Source organism: Ursus arctos, unplaced genomic scaffold (assembly GCF_023065955.2).
Source record: "Ursus arctos isolate Adak ecotype North America unplaced genomic scaffold, UrsArc2.0 scaffold_30, whole genome shotgun sequence".
In the NCBI taxonomy this organism is placed as follows: domain Eukaryota; kingdom Metazoa; phylum Chordata; class Mammalia; order Carnivora; family Ursidae; genus Ursus; species Ursus arctos.
In genome coordinates this window covers 5,230,329-5,253,342 of record NW_026622986.1, presented here as the reverse complement: position 1 = coordinate 5,253,342, position 23,014 = coordinate 5,230,329, and the positions used below count along the sequence as shown (strand labels likewise).

At 37.3% G+C, this 23,014-nt stretch overlaps 1 protein-coding gene across 25 annotated transcripts in view; it reads right to left on the bottom strand.

The window, feature by feature from the left end:
* Window positions 1–23,014, bottom strand: part of PARD3 (par-3 family cell polarity regulator) — a 634,782-nt gene that overhangs the window by 145,124 nt on the left and 466,644 nt on the right. For 18 of the 25 annotated variants that reach the window (XM_026483463.4, XM_026483458.4, XM_026483450.4 and 15 more), the window contains 2 exons: window positions 16,768–16,878; window positions 3,044–3,286 (listed from right to left, as the gene is read on the bottom strand). In XM_026483463.4, coding sequence (XP_026339248.2) covers window positions 3,044–3,286; window positions 16,768–16,878 — 354 coding nt within the window. The remainder of the gene's footprint in view (window positions 1–3,043; window positions 3,287–16,767; window positions 16,879–23,014) is intronic. The other 7 variants (XM_026483464.4, XM_026483462.4, XM_026483457.4 and 4 more) reach the window with 1 other exon arrangement.

Here is a 23,014-nt window from a genome sequence, read left to right as displayed (position 1 = left end):
CCCTGTCTGAATTTAAGTCTACAAACACAAAGGCACCAAGAAATGGCATTTTCGCTGTCTCAGGTCACTGATAATCGAAGCAAGTTGAACTTCACGTGTAAACGACGCCCTGCCGCGGCAGACAGGCCAAAGGCCACGGGCACGCGAAAGAACGGCAGAACTCTCACAGAGGAAAGGGATGGGGGACGGAGTCGCCCTGGGCTTGTGGCGGCAGGCACGTACACTCAAATGAACCAGCCACGGAGCAGCCACACCGTATTAATGATTTGTGCAAGAGTTTAGATTTTAAAACACATTATTGGCCACATTAAATTAATGTTGTTCATTTGAATGTAATGGTTTTGCTGTTTTGTTTGTATTTAATTTGTAAAGATGTTTGGTTTTATAGTTGTATAATGGCTGTAAACAGAAGGAGTTTAGCCCTATTTTATTTTTATACATATTTAAGTAACATTATAATCAAAACTATTTAATTCTGTACTGCAGGATCGAGAGATTATCCTTTAAAAAAAGAGTTTCTATTACTATTCAAGTCTGAGAGCCACTTCCCCACCACTTTCTCTCTGACAGAAAAAGACAATGGAGGTGACACTGTCATTTCCAAGCCAGATCCATACTCGATGATAGGTTGGTAAAGAAGTACTTATAGGTGTGATAACTCCCAACTTTTTGTATTACTAACGTCATTGTTTGGTGGGCATCTTATTCTCTGTAAAAATAAGAATTACAGAAAACAAAAAAGTTCCTGTGATTGTTTTTCAAGAAAAAAATAAAGTCTCTCTCTCTTGAGTTGGCAGTGCCTTAGAAATCCTCTAGTCCAATCACCCTTTGGGGGCACTTGAGGTCCCCAGTGGTACACAGCTGTCTAGGCCATGCTTGAGGGAGACTGAGGGGGGCTTCTGAGTATAGCAATGTCTCTGATGTGATTTTTGAGCTGTTCACTGCCTGGTATGACTCATCCCCAAGACAAAAGTCTCCTCGGAAATGTCTTGCCGAGTGGGTTTTGAGAGAAATTAGTTTAGGAGGCTGAGTTTCAGTGTGGGGTCAGCACAGTGCAGAGCTGAGACCGCAGGCAGGGATGCTGGAGCCCAGTAGCAGATGGTGCTCTGAGCACTTCAGTCCTTTTGAAAATCTGCAGAAATTGTCTCAGGAGATTTAGACTCTTGCGGGGCACCGGGTTTTCAACTGGAGTTTAAACAACCACTTCTAGCCTTCAGGGGCTGGAAAGATCCCTCTGGACTCTGATCTCTCATGTCAGGTGGGACTTCAAAGCCCCTACAAGCACATCCACTACTTACCACATTTCCAAACTAGATGTGGGACGTGCTGGGAATGATTAATATTTTTATCAATGATCAATTTCTTTTAGTTCTTCCAAAAGTTACTAACAGGCAATGCCAATGTCTCTACTGTCCTCCCCCCCCCCAAAAAAAAAACCCACTTTCAATGGGACACTCATGGCCTTCAAGGGCTATTTGACCTTCTACAAGCAGCTTTCACAAGTAGAGCAAAAACCAAGTAAGAAGTTTCTTATGAAAATGTCACTGTTACTGATAATGACCTTATTCTTTGAGTCCTGACACATCAATGTTGGTTAGCAAGCACTTTGAACTTTCTAGGTGATCACACTGAAGGAGTTTAAATAAACCATAACCCTTCTGTGTTAACACACATGACTCATTACAGTCAACGTCAAATAGATTTTCATAAAACAATAAAGAAAACCTAAGACAAAGGAAGGAAAGAAAAGAAAAGAAAAATAATCTGACTAGAGTTTTACCTTAAGGCCTGCTTCTCCTTTTGCTACGCTAAAATGCTTCCTTCTGGTTTTGCCTGAGGGTTACCTGTTACATTTGCAAACCTCTATTAAAGCTGGAAGTAAATAACTAAAACATAGACTGCTTGCAGAATACAGCAGCCAAATCACACATGGGTGCTAGAGAGAAACTAATTCCATCTCATCTCTAGTCTTGCAGGGGTTAGTAAAGTGCAGTACCGGAGGCCAGCAGCACCAGCCTCAGACCAGAAAACTTGTTAGAAATGCAAATTCTGGGCTCCACTCCATTCTAGGCTTGCTGAATCAAAATTCTGGCGAAGGGTTAAGCAATCTGTGTTTGAAGAAACCCTCCAGGTGATTCTGATGCAAGCCAAAGCTTGAGAACCACACCTTTTAAGTGAAACCTATTTTGAATGTTCAAAGCCTCACTCCCCTAGAGAGTAATGATTATAAGAAACCATTATAATGTATGATGAGATCAGTATATTGTTTATGATAATAACATGCATATGTTTCAGATAAAAATAAATGAGAATTATTTTCCTTGTGAACTAAACTTTAAAGGTTTTTGAACACATAAATGAATAGGTGCAAAAATATGTTTTTAAAATGTTTCAGAATTTGAAATAAATATATAGCTACTAAAAAATATATAGTCATAGAATCAGTAAAATTTTGAAATAAATATGCGGTCATTAGTACAGAAGCAACCTTTCACTCCTTTGTGCTGTACTAATGTACATAATCACACCTATGGTCTGTGGTTATTAACAAGCAATTTGGAGACTGGCTGTATTATACATCTCATTCACTAATTCTTTCATAATAGAAAATCATGTCACCAAAAAAATGAGGCCCTTTAAGTAAACCATAATTCAAACAAATCAGGCTGCTCTCCACCTATTTAATTACTGTAACTAGAGGCTCTGTTAGCAACAAAAGGAAAAACAGCTTAAGTAGAAGAGCCATAATTTCAAGTTTGCTTTTTATTTGAGTCACAAACTAAAGGTTAGTTCTCCAGTCTAAAACCATTTTAAGGACAAGATGAAATATGTTGGAATCATTAGAAAAGCTATCAAAACCTCTGCTCCTCTTTCCATTAAGCTTCGATTTGTGTAAACTCAATACTTTTAGACACAACGGCTTTCTAAAGGCCATTAATAAAAGGCAGTCCTGGTATGAGAATTGATGAACAATCTACTCCCTTGTCAAAAACTATATAAAAGTTGATTTGGAAGCAATACCTTGATTGCTCCTGGAGCCTACCTGTCTACACATGAAGGTTTGGAATTCCGCGGCTTCTTCACTTGGGCATACAAAGCATCCATCATATGTCCTTCTCTTGGGCTCTGGGGTCTGGCGTTGAGAGCCACAGAACCTTCGTAGGAAGACATTCCCCCATACAGCAACTCATCGTTACAACCCAATGTCCGATGAAAATCTTGGATTTCAGCATAGTCACGCTCTCGAGCTTGTCGCTCTCTAAATTCACGAGTTTTGGCTTGAATCCTGTAAAATTAGAACAAAGTTGGAACCAGAGAAAGGATGCCTTTTCTAAGAACTGCATATAGAAACATTCATCAAAATATGTCGTGAAATACATTTTATTTCATGCAGCTATAAGAAGACTGTGGTATAAACAATGTTATCATCATTTCAGATTGCCAAGGTAATGTCATGGATGCCCCAAGATAATAATAACTTCAGATAGCTTCTGTTCAGGTCAGTAAGATATAGTTATGACCTATATCTTAATTTAAATCGCCACTTATTAATTAGTTTTAGAAATTCACCAGGAACAGATAGCTTTAGTCATCAACCTGAGTCTTACTCATGAATTTTTTTAAGGCAAGAAGTGATTTTTTTTTTACGTTACACACACACACACACACACACACACACACACACTATATGTATAGACTTACGTGTGGGTACATAATGTATACATCTTACTCGTTATAAATACGTCATACACATACAACATAGTATGAAACCTAAACATGAATCCACACCATAATTCTCTACTAATGGCAAAAGAAGATCTCAGTTTCATGACACCAGCTTTGATTTTATGTGATGTATACAGAACTGGCAAGTCCTGAGACTAAGCACAAGAAGGCATGCATCCAATCAAATTCTGAAATAAAACTTGTCTGTGTTATAACTAAGCAACAGATCTTAAATAACCTCTTTACTGAAGGTTGTTTAAATATTTCCTAAGATTTTATTGAGCTACTTGGTAGAAAAGCCTTTCAACCTGTAATATATTGATACAATTCATATCCTAAGTTGATCTTAGCTACCTAAAAATGATTAAACAACCCTCAATCAAATTTTAATGATTTTTGTTGGGAAAAGCATTTCCATTATACACTTACAAATTTAGCTGTGTACTTAAAAGTGAAGTGTTACGTATATAAAGCAATATGTTAGACTGAGTTTAACATTTTATTGCAAAGTTATTTGCTTTTTTCATATTTGAGGTAAACCACTGGTAGCATAAATGACATGTAAGTATATATTGAAAAGAATACAGAAAAGATGCAAAAGTCAGATGCAGATATTTTACAAAATTAAAAAGCAATGAGTCAATAACCTTCATGAATATAGAAACAAAAATCCTTAACAAAATATTACCAAATAGAATTTAGCACTATATAACAAGATTATACACCATAACCAAGTGATGTTTATTGCAGGAATTCAAAGCTGGTTCAATATTAAAAAATCAATCCGTGTTATCCAACAAATTAGCAGGTTAAAGAAGAAAATTACATGACCATATTAATTGATGCAGAAAAAAGCATCTGACCAAATTCAACAGCCATCATGGCAAGAAGCTCTCAAAAAAACTAGTAATAGGGCATAACTAACTTCCTAAACTTGATAAAAAACATCTACAAAAAACCTGCTAGTAACATCATACATCATACATCATGGAGAATGGCTGAAACTTAAGATTAGGAAAAGGCTAGGGATGTCTGCTCCCCCAGAGGGCTGGGAATTCTAGACAGTGCAATGAGCCAAAAGAAATGGGTGGTGTACAGAACAGATGGGGGGGGGAGAAATAAAACCATTCTTATTTGCAGATGACATAATGATATCATTGCAGTTCTACCTTCATAGAAAACCCCAAGGAATCTACAAAAGTCTCCTAGAACTAAAGATCAAGTTCAGCAAAGTAACAACATACAGCATCAAAAAACCAAAAATTCATTGTATTTCTATATACTGTCAATGAACATGGATGCTGAAATTAGGAATACAATGCCATTTACAAACACTAAGAAAATGGAATATATAGATACACAGATATAAACTAAAGGTTGGTTTAGAGATATGTATAAACATATAGAGATACCAATCTAACAAAACATGTACAAGACTCATATGCTAAAAACTATACAATGCTGATGAAAAATCACAGAAGATCTAAAAAATGGAGAGATTTACAGTGATCATGAATCAAAGACTCAACATATTAAAGAAGTCAGTTCTCCCCAAGTTGATATCCAGGTTTAATATGATTCCTATAAAAATCCCAGGAAGATTTCTATAGATGTAGACAAGATTATCTTTAAATTTATATGGAAAGGCAAAGGATGGAGTAGCTAAACAATTGTAAAAAAGAGTAATAAAGTGGGAAAAACCACACTTCCTGATTCCGAGACCTGGAATGTAGCCAGGATAATCAAGACTGTGTGGAACACACACAGATCAATAGAACAGAAGAACACAGAAATAGCCAAGTAAGGTCCACTGATTTCTCTTAATTATGCAAAAGCACTTCAATGAAATAAAGCCTTCTTTTCAACAAATGGTGCTGGAACAACGAAATGTCCCTAGCAAAAACCAAACCAAAACAAAGCACCCTGAATTTACGTGTCAAACTTTATACAAAATGAATCCAAAATGAATTACAGATTTAAATGTAAAAATGTAATACTATAATACATTAGAAGAAAATCCTTAGGACCTAATACTTGTGGAATAATATCTAGAAATGATACGAAGAGCATCATCCATAAAGAAAGGGCAGATAAACTGAACATCATCAAAACTAAAAGCATTTCCTCTCTGAAAGACTCTACTGAGAGAATGAAAAGATAAGTACAGACCTAGAGAAAATATTTGCAAACCACGTATCTGACAAAGAATTCATGTCCAGAATATGTAAGGAACACTTAAAGTTCGATAATGAGAAAAACAATCCAATTAGAAAAGCAAAAGACATGAAGCAGTATTTCTTTGAAAAGTATATCCTGATAACAAATAAACACATGAAAGATGTTCGACATCACCAGCCATTAGGGAAATGCAAATTAGGATTACAATGAGCTATTACTACACACCTATTAGATCAGCTAAAAAGGTGATAACATCAAATGCTCGCCAGGAGGCAAGGAAACTGCACCTGTCATACAATACTGTTGGAAATGTAAAATGGTACAACCACCATGGAAAACAGTCTGGCAGTTCCTCACAAAAACAGACATACACTTACCATACCACTCAGCAATTGCACTTCTAGACCTTTATCCCAAAGGAATAGAAACTTAAGTCCATGCAAAGACCCGTATGCAATTGTTCAAAGACTCTTTATTTCTAATATTCAAAAATTGGAAATAACCAAACTATGCGACAACAGGTAAATGGTCAAACAGACCAAAGTACGTCCTTATCACAGATTACTACTCAGTAATACAAACAGATCACTGATACACACAGCAACTGGAATCGATCTCAGGGGCAGTTTGCTATGTGGGGGAAAAAGTCAATCTCAAAAGGTCACCTACTTTTGAAATGAAATAAGATTTCATTTATACAGCATCCTCAAAATGACAAAATTAAAGACAAGGTGAGGAGATAGTGGTTGCTGGGATTTGGCAACAGTGGGAGCAGAGGGGCAGGTGTGACAAATCAAGGAGTATCGCGAGGAAGATCTTTGCCAAGGAATAGTTCTGCTTCTTGACTGCAGTGGTGGCTACGTGAAGCACACACGTGATCAGATGACGCAGAACTACAAACACACATGGTAGTGACGCCAGTTTCCTGGTTTTGATATCGTACTGTAGCCATGTACATCTTAGCAGCTTGGGGAAACTGGACGAATGGTACACAAGGCTTCCCTGCACCATCTCTGCAACTTCCTGTAAATCTAAAATTCTTTTAACATAAAAAGGTTTTAAAAAGCTGGAAAAGTGTCACATAGCATTGCAAGCAAAATGTGCATTTTTCTCCCTTGTTTCTTCTTATATCAAACTTACCATCATGAGGCCAGTCTTGTTTATCTAAATTTTGGACCCGCCAGGTCAATTTTTTCTAATTTCGTTTATTTCCCAACTATAAAATGGAAGTACCTAAATTCACCCAGCTCAGTGTTCCCCAACAGGGGTCCAACGACATTTGAGAAAGGGTAATTTGTTATTGTTGCAAAACTTCCTGCATGGCTGCTTTCAGCCACATGTCACCAAGCGGTGTGCCCAACCATGTGGGCAAGCAAAAATGCTTCACACATTCCCAAAACCTCCTGAGAAGGACCTTATTTCCTGAGATGAGAACCAGTAATTTTCTTACTTCATAACAAACTACTGAGAAGTTAGAAATTTTTATCAGGGAGAGTCCTAGATTCTAATAAGCCCCACAACGAGAATACCTATAAGAGAAACAGCAAGTCAAATTCTAATGTCAAATTTAGCTAAATTTATACTCGATTTCTTATTATAGTCAATTTATTCACTTAGGAGCGATTATGACAGTCAAGGATGCTATTATAAAAGCTGATTACCACTAAATACTGGATATTCGTGATGAAAAAGTTCATATAAGCTCAGAGATCATTTTACTCTTTGCATCATACTGTCTTTTTGACTCTGTATTCAGCCAGAAAAACTACAGAAGAGAGAAATGACTTCTTTCTTCAACTCAATGGGATATTCATTTGAAGCTCAATTATGATCACTCATCTGACAATCCGCTTAACTACCGTATTTGGTCACCATCAGAGAACCACCTACCTACAGGGTGGCTGGGCATTCACAGAAGTCTTGAAGTTTGGGAACCTGTAGAAATTTGAAGGGCTACAACAGAAATAAAGCCAAAATCTCTGAATTTGGAGACCCCCCCCCTGAAATCAAAGGGAGTAACAGATTGGTTTATAAATGAGTGAGCCCCATGGTACTTGAATCTCAATTCACTAAAAGTGAAGAAAATCCAGCTTACTTACGTTGGAAAATGCAGCCCCGTTCAGAAAGGAAGCCACCAGAAAAAAAGAATATGAACATTTCTCTTCTCAAGGGAAGCATGAAACCTAAATAATCTCCCCAAACTTCTCGCACAATAGTTTCAACGTTTTATTGATGGGTCCTGGAATTGAATGTTCTTTTGTTCCAAATTACACAGAAACTAATCTTCATTTTGGGAGTCAATTTCTAACAAGTCAATTGCTCAGAAGAAGTGCTTGGCAGCACGAACTACTATTCACAAAGCCCAGCTCTTATCTGCTTTCTTTTACCCAAATTTGTACACTAATTATCACTAATCATTGAATCCAATAAACATTACAGTCATATCTATAGCACCTTCTAAAAGCATTAATTTTTTTCTCAGCTCCAATAATGTAAGAACTTATATTTTTTATCGGTTATCTTGTCATCACCAGTGAATTTATCCCCAAAGCCATGAAAGCTGTTTGCATCCCTCCCTGGCGGCTCACCTTGTGCTAAAAACCTCAGAACGGAACTCCAGCATGGCTGTGGCCCGGGGAGTGGGGCTAGAGTTGCAACAGGTGAACGAATCTGGCTACCAGCTTGCCGCAATGTGCGTTTTAAAGTGCATTCTAGGAATTATTGCTACTGAGCTTGTGTCGTGAAAATGGCACTGAAGAGTAGATACTTAAAACCAGGAATGCACTATGGTTTTTGTGAATTTTCGTGACAATTCACAGTCAAATTAACAAAAAGACACAAAGGATTTTCTTTATGAGATACTTTTATGCTTGTATGTCTTATGTAGCCTGAAATGCATAAAGGGACTTTGGAACACAGCCAAGTTATATATACATGTAATATATTTTCATTCTCTCTGGAGAGCTTTAATTAGAAAAGAAATATTTGACTCGGGAGAAAATATTTTTGGTGTCTTAATAAAAACAGTACAGTTTCTTAGGGAAACTTTAAAAAAGACAGTGAGTACACTGCAGTTTAGCCTTTAATAGTTCCAGATGGCCAATGCTATAAAAGGACACCCCCTCTATTCTTTTATCGTGACCCTGAGGTCACAAATTATCTCTAAGATGTAAGAGCCATTCGTTTTTCTTAACAGTCAGGTTGTTGTTTAGCATTATCCATTCAATTTATCTTGGGCCAAACCTCAGCAACGACAGAAGTAACTGATTAGCCCAAAACTTAGCCAAAGAAATAAATGTCTATTGCTTTAAGCATTTCAGACAGTCCTTCGTAGTTATAAACAAGAGCACTATTCTGGGGTCTAGATGATGGCAGACAGCTGTAGTGACAGGGGCTGAGGGGCAACACCATCATGAACGATTTCCCTATTCTTGAAACATAAAAAAGAAAAAAAAATGAAAACTTTAAAAACTTTGAAGACTTTCAACAAGTGAAGAATTTATCATGTCAATTTGTTATGTTCAAACATAAATATCTGCACCTTTTCTTTCGGTTAAAAAAAAAAGGTATTTTCCATTATGATAATGAAATTGCCTTGAACCTGCACAGACAACAATACACAAAATAATGTAATATACTAAATACAGTAATAAGGTTAATTTCTTTCCCGCTGTCACTAAATTCATGCTAACAGTCTCTCTTCAGCTTGACATCAATTAATGATTTTAATTCTAGACTCTTGTCACAGTGTTCACCATCCTTTTCTCTAATTAAAATGGATGATGCGTGATGAAGATAAAACACACAAGACTTCTGTTCTTGTAACATTTCTGTTCATTAGGATTTTTGCTTTTACAATAAATGGCTTTTAGCACTAATTGCAGCAGAGTAAGAGGAAAATAACTGTTTTATGGTTATGAAGGGTGCTCTTTATACAGCCAGAAAAGGTACAGCATGAGGATCACTACTGAGTGACCCACTCCTCAGGATGGAAATCGATGGCGCACTTAAGTTAGTTATATCCCGAACACTTCGCCTCCAAAGTTACGAAACTTGAATACGTGAAACATCCATGATGCATTTTTCAGAACACTCCAAGAAACCAAAATTGACCTTTAGCGATGTTAATTTAAAAAAAAAAATGCTGTAAACGTCTACAGAAGATAACATATACTAATATCAGTTTACCAGAAAAAATTAAAATGAATTTTGGATGGCTACATATTAGATAGTTGTTAAGAATCTTCAAAACAATGTTTAAAACCTTGCAATCAACTCTTTTGGGAAACATTTTACCCCCAAGTGATCGCACTGCCATCCAGAAGCCTCATTCTAGGAACAAAGTTCCTGGACCTTTTCCCCCACAGTATTTCCTCTCTCTAAAAATCCGTATTACAGACATTCATCAAATAAAACCTAAAGGTATGGCAGAATGAAATTTAAACTACAGGCTAACTAGAAGGAATGGTTCAATGTAATAGAGTTTGTGTCAACCGAACGAATGCTGTATTTGCCCCTCGAAACACCTCAGCAGATGGCGGACTTTGGAAATAGCGTGGCTCAACGCATCAATTCTTCAGCTTACCCTGCTGCGTAAATCTGACTGCCACCTCCGATACGCATGCTTCCAATGTGGCGTCTACGCTGAATTCCCAGAAGGGGGACAACATTCCAGTACATTTCTTACTTTGAAGACAGTCGCCATTTTAAGTGGGATTTTAACCTCTTTGTAATACTGAGGTAAAAGCTGATTGAGAAGAAAAAACTTCCATATTCTAAATGGGTGCTGAAAAAACTTTCTCATGAGGAGCGCCAACTGTTTTGAAGGCACGTTTCCCATTCAAGGGAAGAAGGCAACTTAGAGATCCACAGAGGAATCATGTGATAGGTGGGGAAAAGTGAAGCTTCAGCCCTTAATGCTCAAGTGAGATGATATCAGTTTTAAAACATAAAATGGCTAGAAGTTGAAAAAGAGATCAAAGTATTCATAGAGATACTACTAATGACTCCTACAACCACAGTTTTTAACGAATCCAAGGAGTTAGAAGAATGCCTCCTCCCCGTGAGCATGGGTGTCGAATTTGTCCACTGTGCTAAATACATAAGTTCTTGGGAACTAGAATGACCATCTCCGTGGAGTGTTCATTATTAACTCCAGCCTGTCAATCCAGACCCCTCCCAAAGCTCTGCAGTTACCTATTTTCACACTGATTATATTGCTTTATATCAATTTTCTAATGTCAACAGGCTTAAATCTTTTCTCCCTCTGAACAAAGGCAAGGGATCCCTGAGAGAGGGTACAATAGCATAATACAAAATTTCTACCGTCATATTGTGAAACAACAAAAACTTCTCTTTTATACTAACGGAACACTAGAATAATATTTCACAAACCAACACACACAGACACACACACACTCTCACACATATTCATTCACTCACATTCTGTTCTGACTTTGACGAGTATCAAGCCACCTACAGTTACTTCCAGCTCAAAGAGATGTTGCCATGCCAAATACATCTAAGACAGCTCTCATCAAACATAAAGTTGCCTTTTCCTACTCCAGTTACAGTCTATCAACAAAATTATTCAAATACACACACACACACCCCAAGGCTTAATTTGCCCAAATATTGGTCTAAGTAGTGAACTTCCACATAGTTAATAGATTCTTTAAAATTTCTGTTCACCTGCAACAGTAAATTTTTCTTAAAAATGCCTGATGGAACTAATCTTAGTGATTAGAGTTGACTTTTCTGAAGGATTCAAGAGGTCAGAGAAAATATGAAAAATTCTGCTATAGAATAATGTATATTTCCCACTAAAAGGTTAATTTTTAAAAGTCAAGCTTTGTTCAAATGACAATATGTGATCTAAATGCAAAGATCATCCAGGTTATCTGGGTTCTACTGTCAGAATTCAGGGAGCATGAGCACTAAGTTTCAAGCCAAAATGAGTGAAAATTTGTTTTTTCTTTCAGATGCACAGGGAATACACCTATTACAGCTTTCTTGATTGTTCCTCCTATAATTTCACGAACTTTCTATTCATGCATTTTAAACATACTTTACTATGGCATTATGATATTTTAAAATGTTAATTTCTGCAAAAACTAATAAACATATATTAAATTTTGGAAAGGATCTTACCAACTAAGAAACACCACAAAAAAGTTTTTATCAAGATTTCAAGTTATTACGTAAAGCAGATACTGGAAACAATTGGTAAAACCAAAAAAAGAAATGCCAGTGAATGGGAACCACATACAGAAATGCCACACGGAGTTGCAAATGAGGCCCCAAGAAGGGGGAGTACCACTTGTGGGCACAAACACTTCAATGGCCTAGTATTGAAAACACAAACCTTTCAAGAGTGATTATCACTTTGAATAATGGAACGTTTTAAGCCGTACATTTCCTTAGCATCTTTACAAATATCCTTCACATACTGGGAGAATTTCATAAGGCATTCATTTACCTGTTTCATGTCTCCACTAGAAGCATTCGGTCCCCTTGAAAATACTTCCAGGGACAACTTACTGCATAGATAACAGATAAGAATATCAGACTAGGTACCCTTGCTGAGTAACTACAAAACACAAGCCAGTTACATTATGTCTAAGTCTCATTGACCAGGACGAATAACATACGAGGTAAATTTTGAGAGTTGGGGAATCTGGCCAGATACTGGCCATCATCTTTCAGTCCTCTTTCCTTCTTTCTGTCCTTCCTTCCCATCCGTCTGTCTGTTCATACAGACTTGGCCTTGTTTCAGAAAAAGTTTAACATGGTTTTCTAAGAATGTATAAAAATGCAAAATAGATGTGGGGCGCCTGAGTGGCTCAGTCAGTTAAGCGTCCGACTCTTGATTTTGGCTCAGGTCATGATCTCAGGGTCGTGAGATCCAGCCCCAAGTAAGGCTCCATGCTCAGCGGGGAGTCTGCTTGAGATTCTCTCTCTCCCTCACCCTCTGCCCTTCCCCTTGCTTGTGCTCTCTCTCTCTTTCAAATAAGTGGATAAATCTTAAAAAAAATGAAAACAGATTTGGCTTTTTAAAAGTATGCATGTGTGGAAATACATATCTTATAGGAAATAAATTAGAAAGGCATAGACCAGTATGTTAACAGTGGTATTATGATGGATAAATTTTTATTTTCCAATTTTAAATTTATGGGTTTTTTTTTTTCAAATTTTCTATAGCTATAGAATTAGAATACATGAGAATTAGACCTTAAAAAGGTATATGTTTTAAACAGGTGAGAAACACGTGGGAAAGAGAAAATGGAAAATGAAAGTTCAGGAATAAGAGTCAAGAACTACACAAAATGGAAGCCATAATGTAGAGGCAGGTCACAGGCACCAGCTCCACACTTGCTCACGATACCATGAAACAATCAACCCGGAGTTCCACAGCCAGTCAGGTGAGGGAGCTGGATTTGGCTGACCCAGGAGCCAACGGCCTTTGCTTGCCACCAGTATTTCCCCAGTGACTGAATTCTGAGACATGTTGGTAATTCACAGAAAACAAACGAAGGGGGATGTTCTGTGAATAAACAAGTTGGGAAATGATGAATCTCTATTCATACATTGGTGACTCACAAGGTACATTAACCAATGTAGGGTTTTGAGAAATAATGGAGTAAAGAAATATGCATAAATTGGTTTAGCCAGATGTTCCTCAAACATATTTGCATGTGGAACCCTTTGCCAGCGTTTGGGAAACTCCCACACCACACAGCTTACGTACCAACCCGCAGAGCCTAAGCAGAGATTCCACTGGAGCAAAAACACAACAGAAAGCCGAAAGTTACTCTGGACACTTGGTCAACATAATGGTAGCTAAGTGGGCCTGAAGTGACACAGGTCAATGAATTAAATATTTCTATTCTGGGTTTGGAGCCCAATCCTTCTGTGTGGTGGAGAACAGCCAACAGCGGCTTTGTCCCTAGGCTTGCTTAAAAGACAAACCAGCAAGAGCAGTGAGCACTGAATTCGTCCTTCAGCTCCAAATACCCACACCCTGCTTTGTTTCCCCACCTAGCCCAAAAGTGGCCAAAAGCATCTCTAAAAGGCTAATAAGGTGCCTCGGTTTGGAGCCTGGAACTAGAAGTCAAAATAGCACATCACAGGACCAGCTAATGTTACCCATGGTGTTCTCCCCATTCTCCCCACTTCTCAGGAAGAGAGACTAGGCGTGCAGTCTCAGGTTGTTGGCAGGGCAGGACTAGTAGAGTCAGAGGACAGATCCACGCTGGGGTCTTCCTCATCCATTTCTCCTAGGAGGACAGCATTTATTCAAGACCCCAACTCCCAGGGGTGGCAGCAAGTGGAAGGAGATGGGGAGAAATTAGCAAGGATGAAGTCAAATTTAATCTCAGATCCATGCTCAGAAGAATCTAATTCACGTTTGCTATCAAAATAGATCTTAACCTGGTAGGAAAACACATTTTCAGTTCTATTCATTGTCCTTTCACTTGTTCCATATTTATATCTTGAGTCATACTCAGGCTTCATGGATGTATGTGGACAAAAAATATTTTTGTATATGGACATGTCATAATTAATAACCAGGGGATGTCAAGTTTTCTATTTTTCTATGAAATCAACCAAAATAATTTTGGGAACTCAAATAGCTACAACGGTAAATAATGTTAAACGAGGGCCTCTGCTACTACTCTGCAGTGAGGCAAAAGCTATGAGGAGAATATAAGCAGCACTTTATTTTTACTTATTCCTCCACCCAAATTCTTCCCAAAGAAGTTGCAATTTCCATTCTCAAACAAAGCATCATCAATGCCAACAGACAGAACGGAAAGGAGGAAAGAAGGCTTGCCCTGTTCAAATAACAAACACTACACAAGCCCCACTTATGTAATTCAGTAAGTCCCATGATTCACTCGCTCTATTACAAGATCCACGAGTTCAAATTAAACATACTTGTAAAAACTGTTACTGAAATACAAAGTCAGAGTATAATAGTTTTCTTAAATTATGAAGCTAATTGATTTTTTTTAATGGACCATTCACTTGTTCCTTGACCCTAAGAGATTTTTATTCTAGGCCTCCTGTACATTGTAAATTCATTATGACCAACCTAGTTCCCAGAAGTATTGCATCATTAGAGGTACAGAGATGGAGATTAAAAGCAAAACTGAAAGTGAACTGTGCCGTAGGCAAATTAATAATACAAGTGAAACCATTATGTAAAAACCATTGTTTGGCTGCAAAAACTTGACTATGCATTATAATAAGTATCTTGGAAAACGTTGATAGAATTCTGCATTGAAACACAGGAATCATCTTAAACTGCAAGAAAAGAATATTGCAAATATGAACAATGGTACGGAATTCATAAAGCTATCCCCTACGGTTGGCATCAAGATAGGGGAGAAGTACAATGTTCCTATCGCTCGGATTGTTCTCTAGCAAAATCACATTATTTGCCTGTGGATAAATCTGAGGACATACATTTAGCTGGTATACACTCTCTTCTATACTCTCTTAGGATCAAAGTGTATAGTACTGAGCAATTAGACGCTATACTGTACACACTAAGGACTATTGTGTGCCCAGGCCTGGCCATAGTGAGCTTATTAGTAATAGAGTTTGGGGATCGCAAAATTGGCGAGGATTAGAAAGAGTCTTAGAAAGCAAGAAAATGGAAGGATTGAAAAAAAAACTGGGGAAGAATCAGAAGAATAAACCCAGACTTGCATCACAAATTAAAAGTGCCTGTTTTTCCCACGTATACATTTAATACTCTGAAAAGCTACAAACAAAGAATCAGAGTAACTAGACTAGCCTAAACCCTCAGACGTAGGTGAAAGAGGAGTGGAAACTATCCAAACATTAATTTCTTCTAAAGAAAACCACGGTAGAATATTCTTTCTAGTTCTTCCCTTCATTACCAGTCAGACTTGTGTGACGCTACCGTGCCCCGACTCTAGGATGTGGAGTTGAAGATGCTGGGCTCTAATCTTAGTTACGGACAATATTCAGTCTTTTAGCCTTAATCAAGGCACTCCCATTCCCCAGATTATTCACAGCACAACACGCACAGTGTCTCTCGCTGTGGGGGCTCTGAAACTGCAAAGGACGGACCCAGAGGAGCTGGCTGTGAGCCTGTAAACTCGGGTAACAGAAGTGCCAGGCGGCTTTCTCATCCCCTGGGAATGACAGCAAGAGAAATTCTAATCAATTATCTGCCTAAAGTAACTTTTCATTCATTTCACTGGGCTTTGGGTTCTTACCACGGAATGACTCAACAACATATGATAACAATCTTTCTGGAAGAGATGCAATCAAATTTAAGTGGGAAATGTCACAAAATAGGATAGGGAAATAGAGGAAAAAAAAGAAAGAAATGTCAGGTTCGAGAGGAAAACAACATAGCAAGAAAGGCTTCTCAATTCTTATTATAAATCAAAGTATTTTAAATGAGATATAAAAATTCAAAGTTTTATTTCCAGGGAAATAGACTCAAAAATTATCATAAAATATTATATACTCACAAATGAATGAAATGGAATTGTAACTATTTCTTTGTGATTTTAAAAGTGATCATACGTTCAGTCTTGATGCTTATTTAATTCATCTAATATGCCCTACTATCTTCTAGGCAAAAACCTTAACTCACCCATTAAAATTCACTTTAATGCCTCAAATAAATATACGGTTTTTCTTTGAATCTTTCTTTACATTGTATTTATCCCACAACCATCAGTGTTTGGACTGACACAGAAAAACTAAAAACTCATTGAGTATAAATTCTTCATATTAAAAAAAAAGCAAGAAAAAAGAAAAAAGAGTAGAAAGGACACAAAGCTCTATCTGGCGAGATTTAATCAAACGACTGAAATCTACCTCTCCTGCTCCTGCTTCATTCGTAGCCTCTCCTCTTCTGACGTAAGGGGGTCCTGTATTTTTATTTTACCCGTTTTCTCAATCTTGTCATCTTTTCGATGTTTGCCAAACCTGTTGACAACAAAAAATTCTAACTTGTCAATATATACAAAATGAGTTTTCATTCTTTGTGACAAAGACATATATTCTCAATGAAATGCGACCTTCCTCAAAATGAGGGCCAAAAGGTCTCCTGCAATTGTCCAGTTTTTGCCCAATATGAATATTTTCAATCAGATCATGGGATTCATTTTTAATTAGAACTTTCCAGAGACAACCCTTTTGAAAATGGCCTCAATCCCCATTTTTCCTTTGGCAAAACAAAAATAAACAACTTTGCAGTTCATCCTTACTGAACAATTAATAAATGTATAGGGCTGAATGCTGAATACTTCAAGTGCGAGAGGCCAAAAGTCTGCATTACAATCGGTTGCTCTTATGACTAGAGAATGGTAATCCACAATCATCTACTTACTAATCTCTCCATAAACAACTATTCTTCTTTATTTTCGCAGTCAGGTTATTGGAAACATTCATCATAGTTTAAAAACGGACAAACAAGGCTATGTTTGCAAGGTTTAAAGCACAAAGGATAATTTGCATTGCTATAACACTTTGAGCTTATTAAGTCGAAAGCGTTAAGGCATTCCCAGCAATAGCTGAATGTGGCATCTTTGCCTTCGAAATCTGTATCTGATCAAAAACAAATATGAGGAACAGACACATGATTCAAAACCAGTCCACACAAACTTTCACAGATGGCCACGGAGCTGGAAGCTCTCTGCGAAAACACTAATACTCCATTCTGGCGTCCAAAATACCTCCAGAGCCTCGCTTTGCTATCAATTCTTTGTCCCGCTCTGTTGCTTTCTTCTAAAAACGACCGTTTGCCTGGAATGCATGCATTACATACCCTCGAATAATATTCATCTTACTGACTTAGTCACCAGATATTTCAAAAAAGAAATCTTTTATAGACAGCTACTCAACTAAGCATTCATAAATACATAAAATATATCGAGTATTTCTTTCAGAGGACAAAGTAGGGATCTAGCTTATGCTGAACAATTAATCATATTGAAGAGGAGAAGAGTAAAGAAAAAAAAAAGGTAGTCCAAAACTAATATAAAAGAGAAAAAAGGTGTTTTAATTAATGGCCTGGTTGGTAGCATAGGTCTTTCTTCTATTAACGTAAATCTGATTTCAAACACTGGTTTAGACATAAAGCATACATTGGAGTATCTTACACATTTACTAAAGTTAACACTGTTTGCAAAGGGGGTTATAAATGAGGAAGGGAGAGCATTCTAACAATGTTAGAATAGAAAAAAGTTAAAATACTACCACTACTCATCCTTTAAAAACTATGTATATTATGAGAGAGCATTTAAAACTGCCTATAAAATTAACTTCTATAAAGTAAATCTATCCTTAAATTGTAACAGTATTTAGAAATTGGAAGATCATTGCAATTGCCAAAAAGCAAAAAAAGAAAAAGAGGAAAAAGTCCCTAAGAACTTAAGCCCAGAATCTGACCACTTCTCATAAGGGATAAAATATGCACTATGCTTTTAAAACAAATAGAAAGCATTAAAAATAAAAACTTTCTCTTTCCTTTATTTTTGTCAATATTATCAATAACGCCTAAGAGTCAGGCATAATGACTGACTTTATAGAATGAATTAATAAATAAATGAAAGAGCAAACATAAAAAACTGACACATCTCAGTAGGAGCCAACATCTAAAACATAATGTTCATTCATTTGACAAGCATTTAGTAAGCACCTACGGGGGTTCAGGGGAGAGGACAGAGCTGGACAAATTAATCTAAGCACCACCAGCATGTAGATGATATTGAAAGCCCCCGTGAATTCCCATCCTGAAAATTCTGTAGCACGGAGGCATCTGGAAATACAAGACGTATTAAATTCTAATCAAGAAAAGCGTAAGTTCAAATCTTATCCATGATATTTACTTAAAAGGGGGCTTCCTAAAGGAAAATCATTCTAAGCATTTCGTTTTTCAGTTCTTAAATATCCCTCAAATGATACAACGTTGGCATGTTGTTTTGTTTTGCTTTTAAAGATGTGTGCTGGTTCACATTCTAGATTACACACATTCGAACCCGTATCCTATTTAAGAAACACTATGCCACGACACAAGATACACAGTTGACCCTTGAACAACACCGATCCACTTGTACCCAGATTTTCTTTTGCTAGAGGACAGTACTGTAAATGTACTTCCTCTCTCTTATGTTTTTCTTAATGACATTCTCTTTTCTCCAGCTTACTTTATTGTAAGAATACAGTATATAACACACGCAAAGTATGTGTTAGTCGACTATTTACGTTATCAGCAAGGTCAATAGTTGGCTATTAATAGTTCAGTTTAAAGGAAGTGAAAAGTTACGCATGGATTTCAACTGCACAGGGGGTTGGCACCCCGATCCCTGTTTTGCTCAAGAGTCAACTGGGTATCTCTCTGTACCAAAAGGTATAGTTTAATCTTACAAGAAGATCATGTACGTCATGACTTTGAACTAATAATATGAGAGAAAATTGAGAGTGGTTGACTTTTCCATGTTTTAAAACAGTTTAGATATTTTTGGTCCCAAACCTAACATTGAGTTTAATCAGCTATGTTAGATCTTATCTTTTAATGATCTTGGCCCTACTTTGTGGAAAAAGTTTCAGTTTTAGATCTCGGTCTATTAACTTTCAACTTTCATCTTAAGTATACGTGATTTAAAAAGAATAAAGAAGAGTGAATCCTGACTCAGATTTAAGAACTGAATTTTTTCTCATTTATTTGATATTAAAATATTAGTGTCCTAGGCTGTCCCTGAATTACCAGAATATACTGTTTTATTATTTGTAAATTTATTATCAAACTGTTACAGTATACTTTCTTTTTGAAATTACAAATTCAAGATTGATATATTAAAAAGCAAAGAAGGCACAGATAAAATGTTTATAGGTTAGCATTTGGACATTTCCCTTAATGCCTGCTTTAGTTAATAAATTATGTGATTTCTTTAAGGCATACCATAAAAGCACAGCATATTCCTTTATAATTGGGGTAAAAATGAATCCCTTAGTTGTGATTTTTTGACAGAAATAAAGACTGTAGGTGAAAAAAATATACCAAGCCTTCTAGAGTGTAAAAAGAAAAAGAACGTAGCTATGCCCTCATTCCCTCTCATTGCCAATATATTGTAGTGCTCTCTTAATCTCTAGTTGTTTAATTTTACCTGCAAAGAGGCGGGATGTCCCTGAAAAATTTCGGCTACACATGTACTTTCAAAGTCAGTTTCACGGTTGAAATCAGTGATCAACCTATGAAGATAATCACTTAATAGAAAACTGCTTAAAACTTGGAAGATATCAACCACATTTATTTTATTATCTTTTAAAAGCCACAGATGAATTTCAAATGGGTCACGTTCCAAAAAATGGCAAGGCTGAAAAAATCATGTACTAATGGTATGTCTAGGAAGCAAACCCATTTTCCGCAAAGAATCAGTTTTGGAACTGCCTTCTGACTAACCTCCCCCCCCCCAACATGTTCAAACGGAAAACTCGACCATCCAACGGGTGTGACGCTAGGATAGAACACGGCCATGGACCCTACCACCTCAGGAAGATTCTGCTAGTAATACCTCAGGATATATTAACGTAAGGGAATGACTTTTTAAAAACATGGACATGGGGGCACTGGGGTGGCTCAGCTGGTTAAGTGGCAGACTCTTGAGTTCAGCTCAGGTCATGATCTCAGGGTCCTGGGATGGAGCCCCAAGAGGGACTCTGCACTCAGCAGGGAGTCTGCTTGCCCTCCCCCTGCTCGTGTGCTCGCTCTCTCTCTTAAAAAACAAAATGAAACAAAAAAGACACGGAGACAAAAAGAAAAACAGAAAGCTTGAGAAAAAGCTGATACAGAAAAATTTCAGAGGTACTGCTACATGAAGAAGGCGCAGTGAAAAAAATGCCACCAAGTCCCTGAAGATTCCTTCACAGCAAGATACAGCCGGACGGGCCACGTCTTCTCAGAGTAGAATTGATTGTAACATTTCTTAAACATACGGCTTTCTTCATAAAGAATGCAGCGATGTTTTCATTCAGCTAAAGTAATCTCCAAGTAATCTGCTAAATGGGTTTCACTATGACGCGTTACAAATGAGATCATTGCCGGCTGCCAGAGCGGCCATATTTATTACTATAGCAAAGAATAATGGGCAAAACATGCACTTGTTGATGAAAAGAGAAAGAGGAAAAAAAAAGAATAACAAAAGAGTGCAACAAAATTCTGTTGTTTTCATACAGAAAGAACTCTCATTACAAATTTACTGGTGAGAGTTTCGTGCTATTGAACCATCATTTCAGCTTTTAGTAAATTAACCTACTTCTCTCTGCAGTGTAAATAACATTGAAATAGCTTACTATTGTATTGCTACTAAAATTAGAGACCTTCAGAAAAAATTATGCTGAGTGATATAACGCACAGCATTCGACTATAAATAAAATAAAAATATAATTGGATTTATAATGAATGGCTTTTCCTAGTATCATATTTGAAAACGTGATTTAGTAGAAGTCTTAAAAATCTTCTGCCATACTTAAAAATAGATGAACAGAACACCCAGCACCAATTATCTTATAAGCTCTGAGGAACAATTTTTGAAATAAGATTTTCTTCAAAAAAGAAAATCACTGAAATGTCACCTAGAAAGTTGGTATTTCTCACTGCTAATTACCAAGGTCTTCATTTCTAAGGAGGGCTTTGCTATAATACTTGCCTTACTATTTATCCTAACGAATGTGTAGGTTAAGCGATACTGCTTGCCTGGGGGAGAGAACTGAAATGGCTCAAATACAAATAGAGTGTCAGTGACTAGAAGCCACCCATCCTCCCCCAACACCCAACTTCTCCATTGGAATGGCCGACATGGTCATTTAACCCAATACCCTGCCCTGTATTTTGCCCCTCATTTCTATATATTTGCACCATCACATGATATAACCACTTCCTTTCTTTGGGAACTCATCTCTTTCTGGAACCTTCTAGGTGTTTCTCGTAGACACAGTTAGTACAGCCCTTGTGCTAACCTGTGTTTGACCACTGCCTGCTGTTAGAATGCTGTCATTTACCCTCAAGATCTTGAGCGATACCAACTGTGCACTGAGCTGGATTCAAGATTCTGTACAGAAAACGTGAATACCCTGCCCTGTGTTATTCCTATGTTCCAATCAAACTCTCTGAAATGCCTCGGGAACACACTGTTCACTCAAATCAAAGCAAAATCATGAGTTTTCAACACTATTCCTCTATTGTCCTTTTGTGTCGTACTTGTCCTAAACGGTTTTGATCCAACTTTCTCTAGAAAAATCTTTTCAACTGATTATGGCTCAATCTTTTCTCACATTCTTGGTGTCAGCATTGAGTTCTCTCAATCCATCACTCTGGTCTCTTACACAATTATGAACTTATTTTTTTAAGATTTTATTTATTTATTTGTCAGAGAGAGAGAGAGCACAAGCAGGGGGAGCGGCAGGCAGAGGGAGAAGCAGACTTCCCGCTGAGCAAGGAGCTCCATGTGGGACTCAATCCCAGGAACCTGGGATCATGACCTGAGCGGAAGGCAGACACTTAACCGACTGGGTCACCCAGGCGTCCCTATGAACTTATTTTTGTCTTAAAGCCTTAAATTGTTCTAAATTTTAGTTGAAAGAACATTCTAGCTATATATCTTTGTAGATTGTTCCGCTGTACTCTTACCCATATGCACTGAAGGTATATTCTGAAAATCAAAGTCTAAAGATCGGTCACCCCGTTCAATGTCTATATTTGACAAAGAAACGGAGGCCCAAGGGGGTATACAGAGCTGCCCGAAGTCACACTGCAAGGTAGGAATAGAGTTCAGGTCACCTCATAGCTAGTTTAAGCGATCTCACTGGGTCTGAACTTGGATACTTCTAGAGAAAGTGAAATTCCCAGACCCAAGAAGTTCATTTTGTGTAAATCCTAAGTGAGACATATCATTGAACACCTGTTGAATGCTCTTTTGATTACTTAATTACATTTAACTAGAATTTATTGCATTTTTATTATGTACTTTATCTCACTGATTTCCACAACCAGCATGTGAGGTAGCGGTTATCATCCTCCTCTTTAGGGGGAACCTCAGGGGAATCCAATGATTTCACGGGC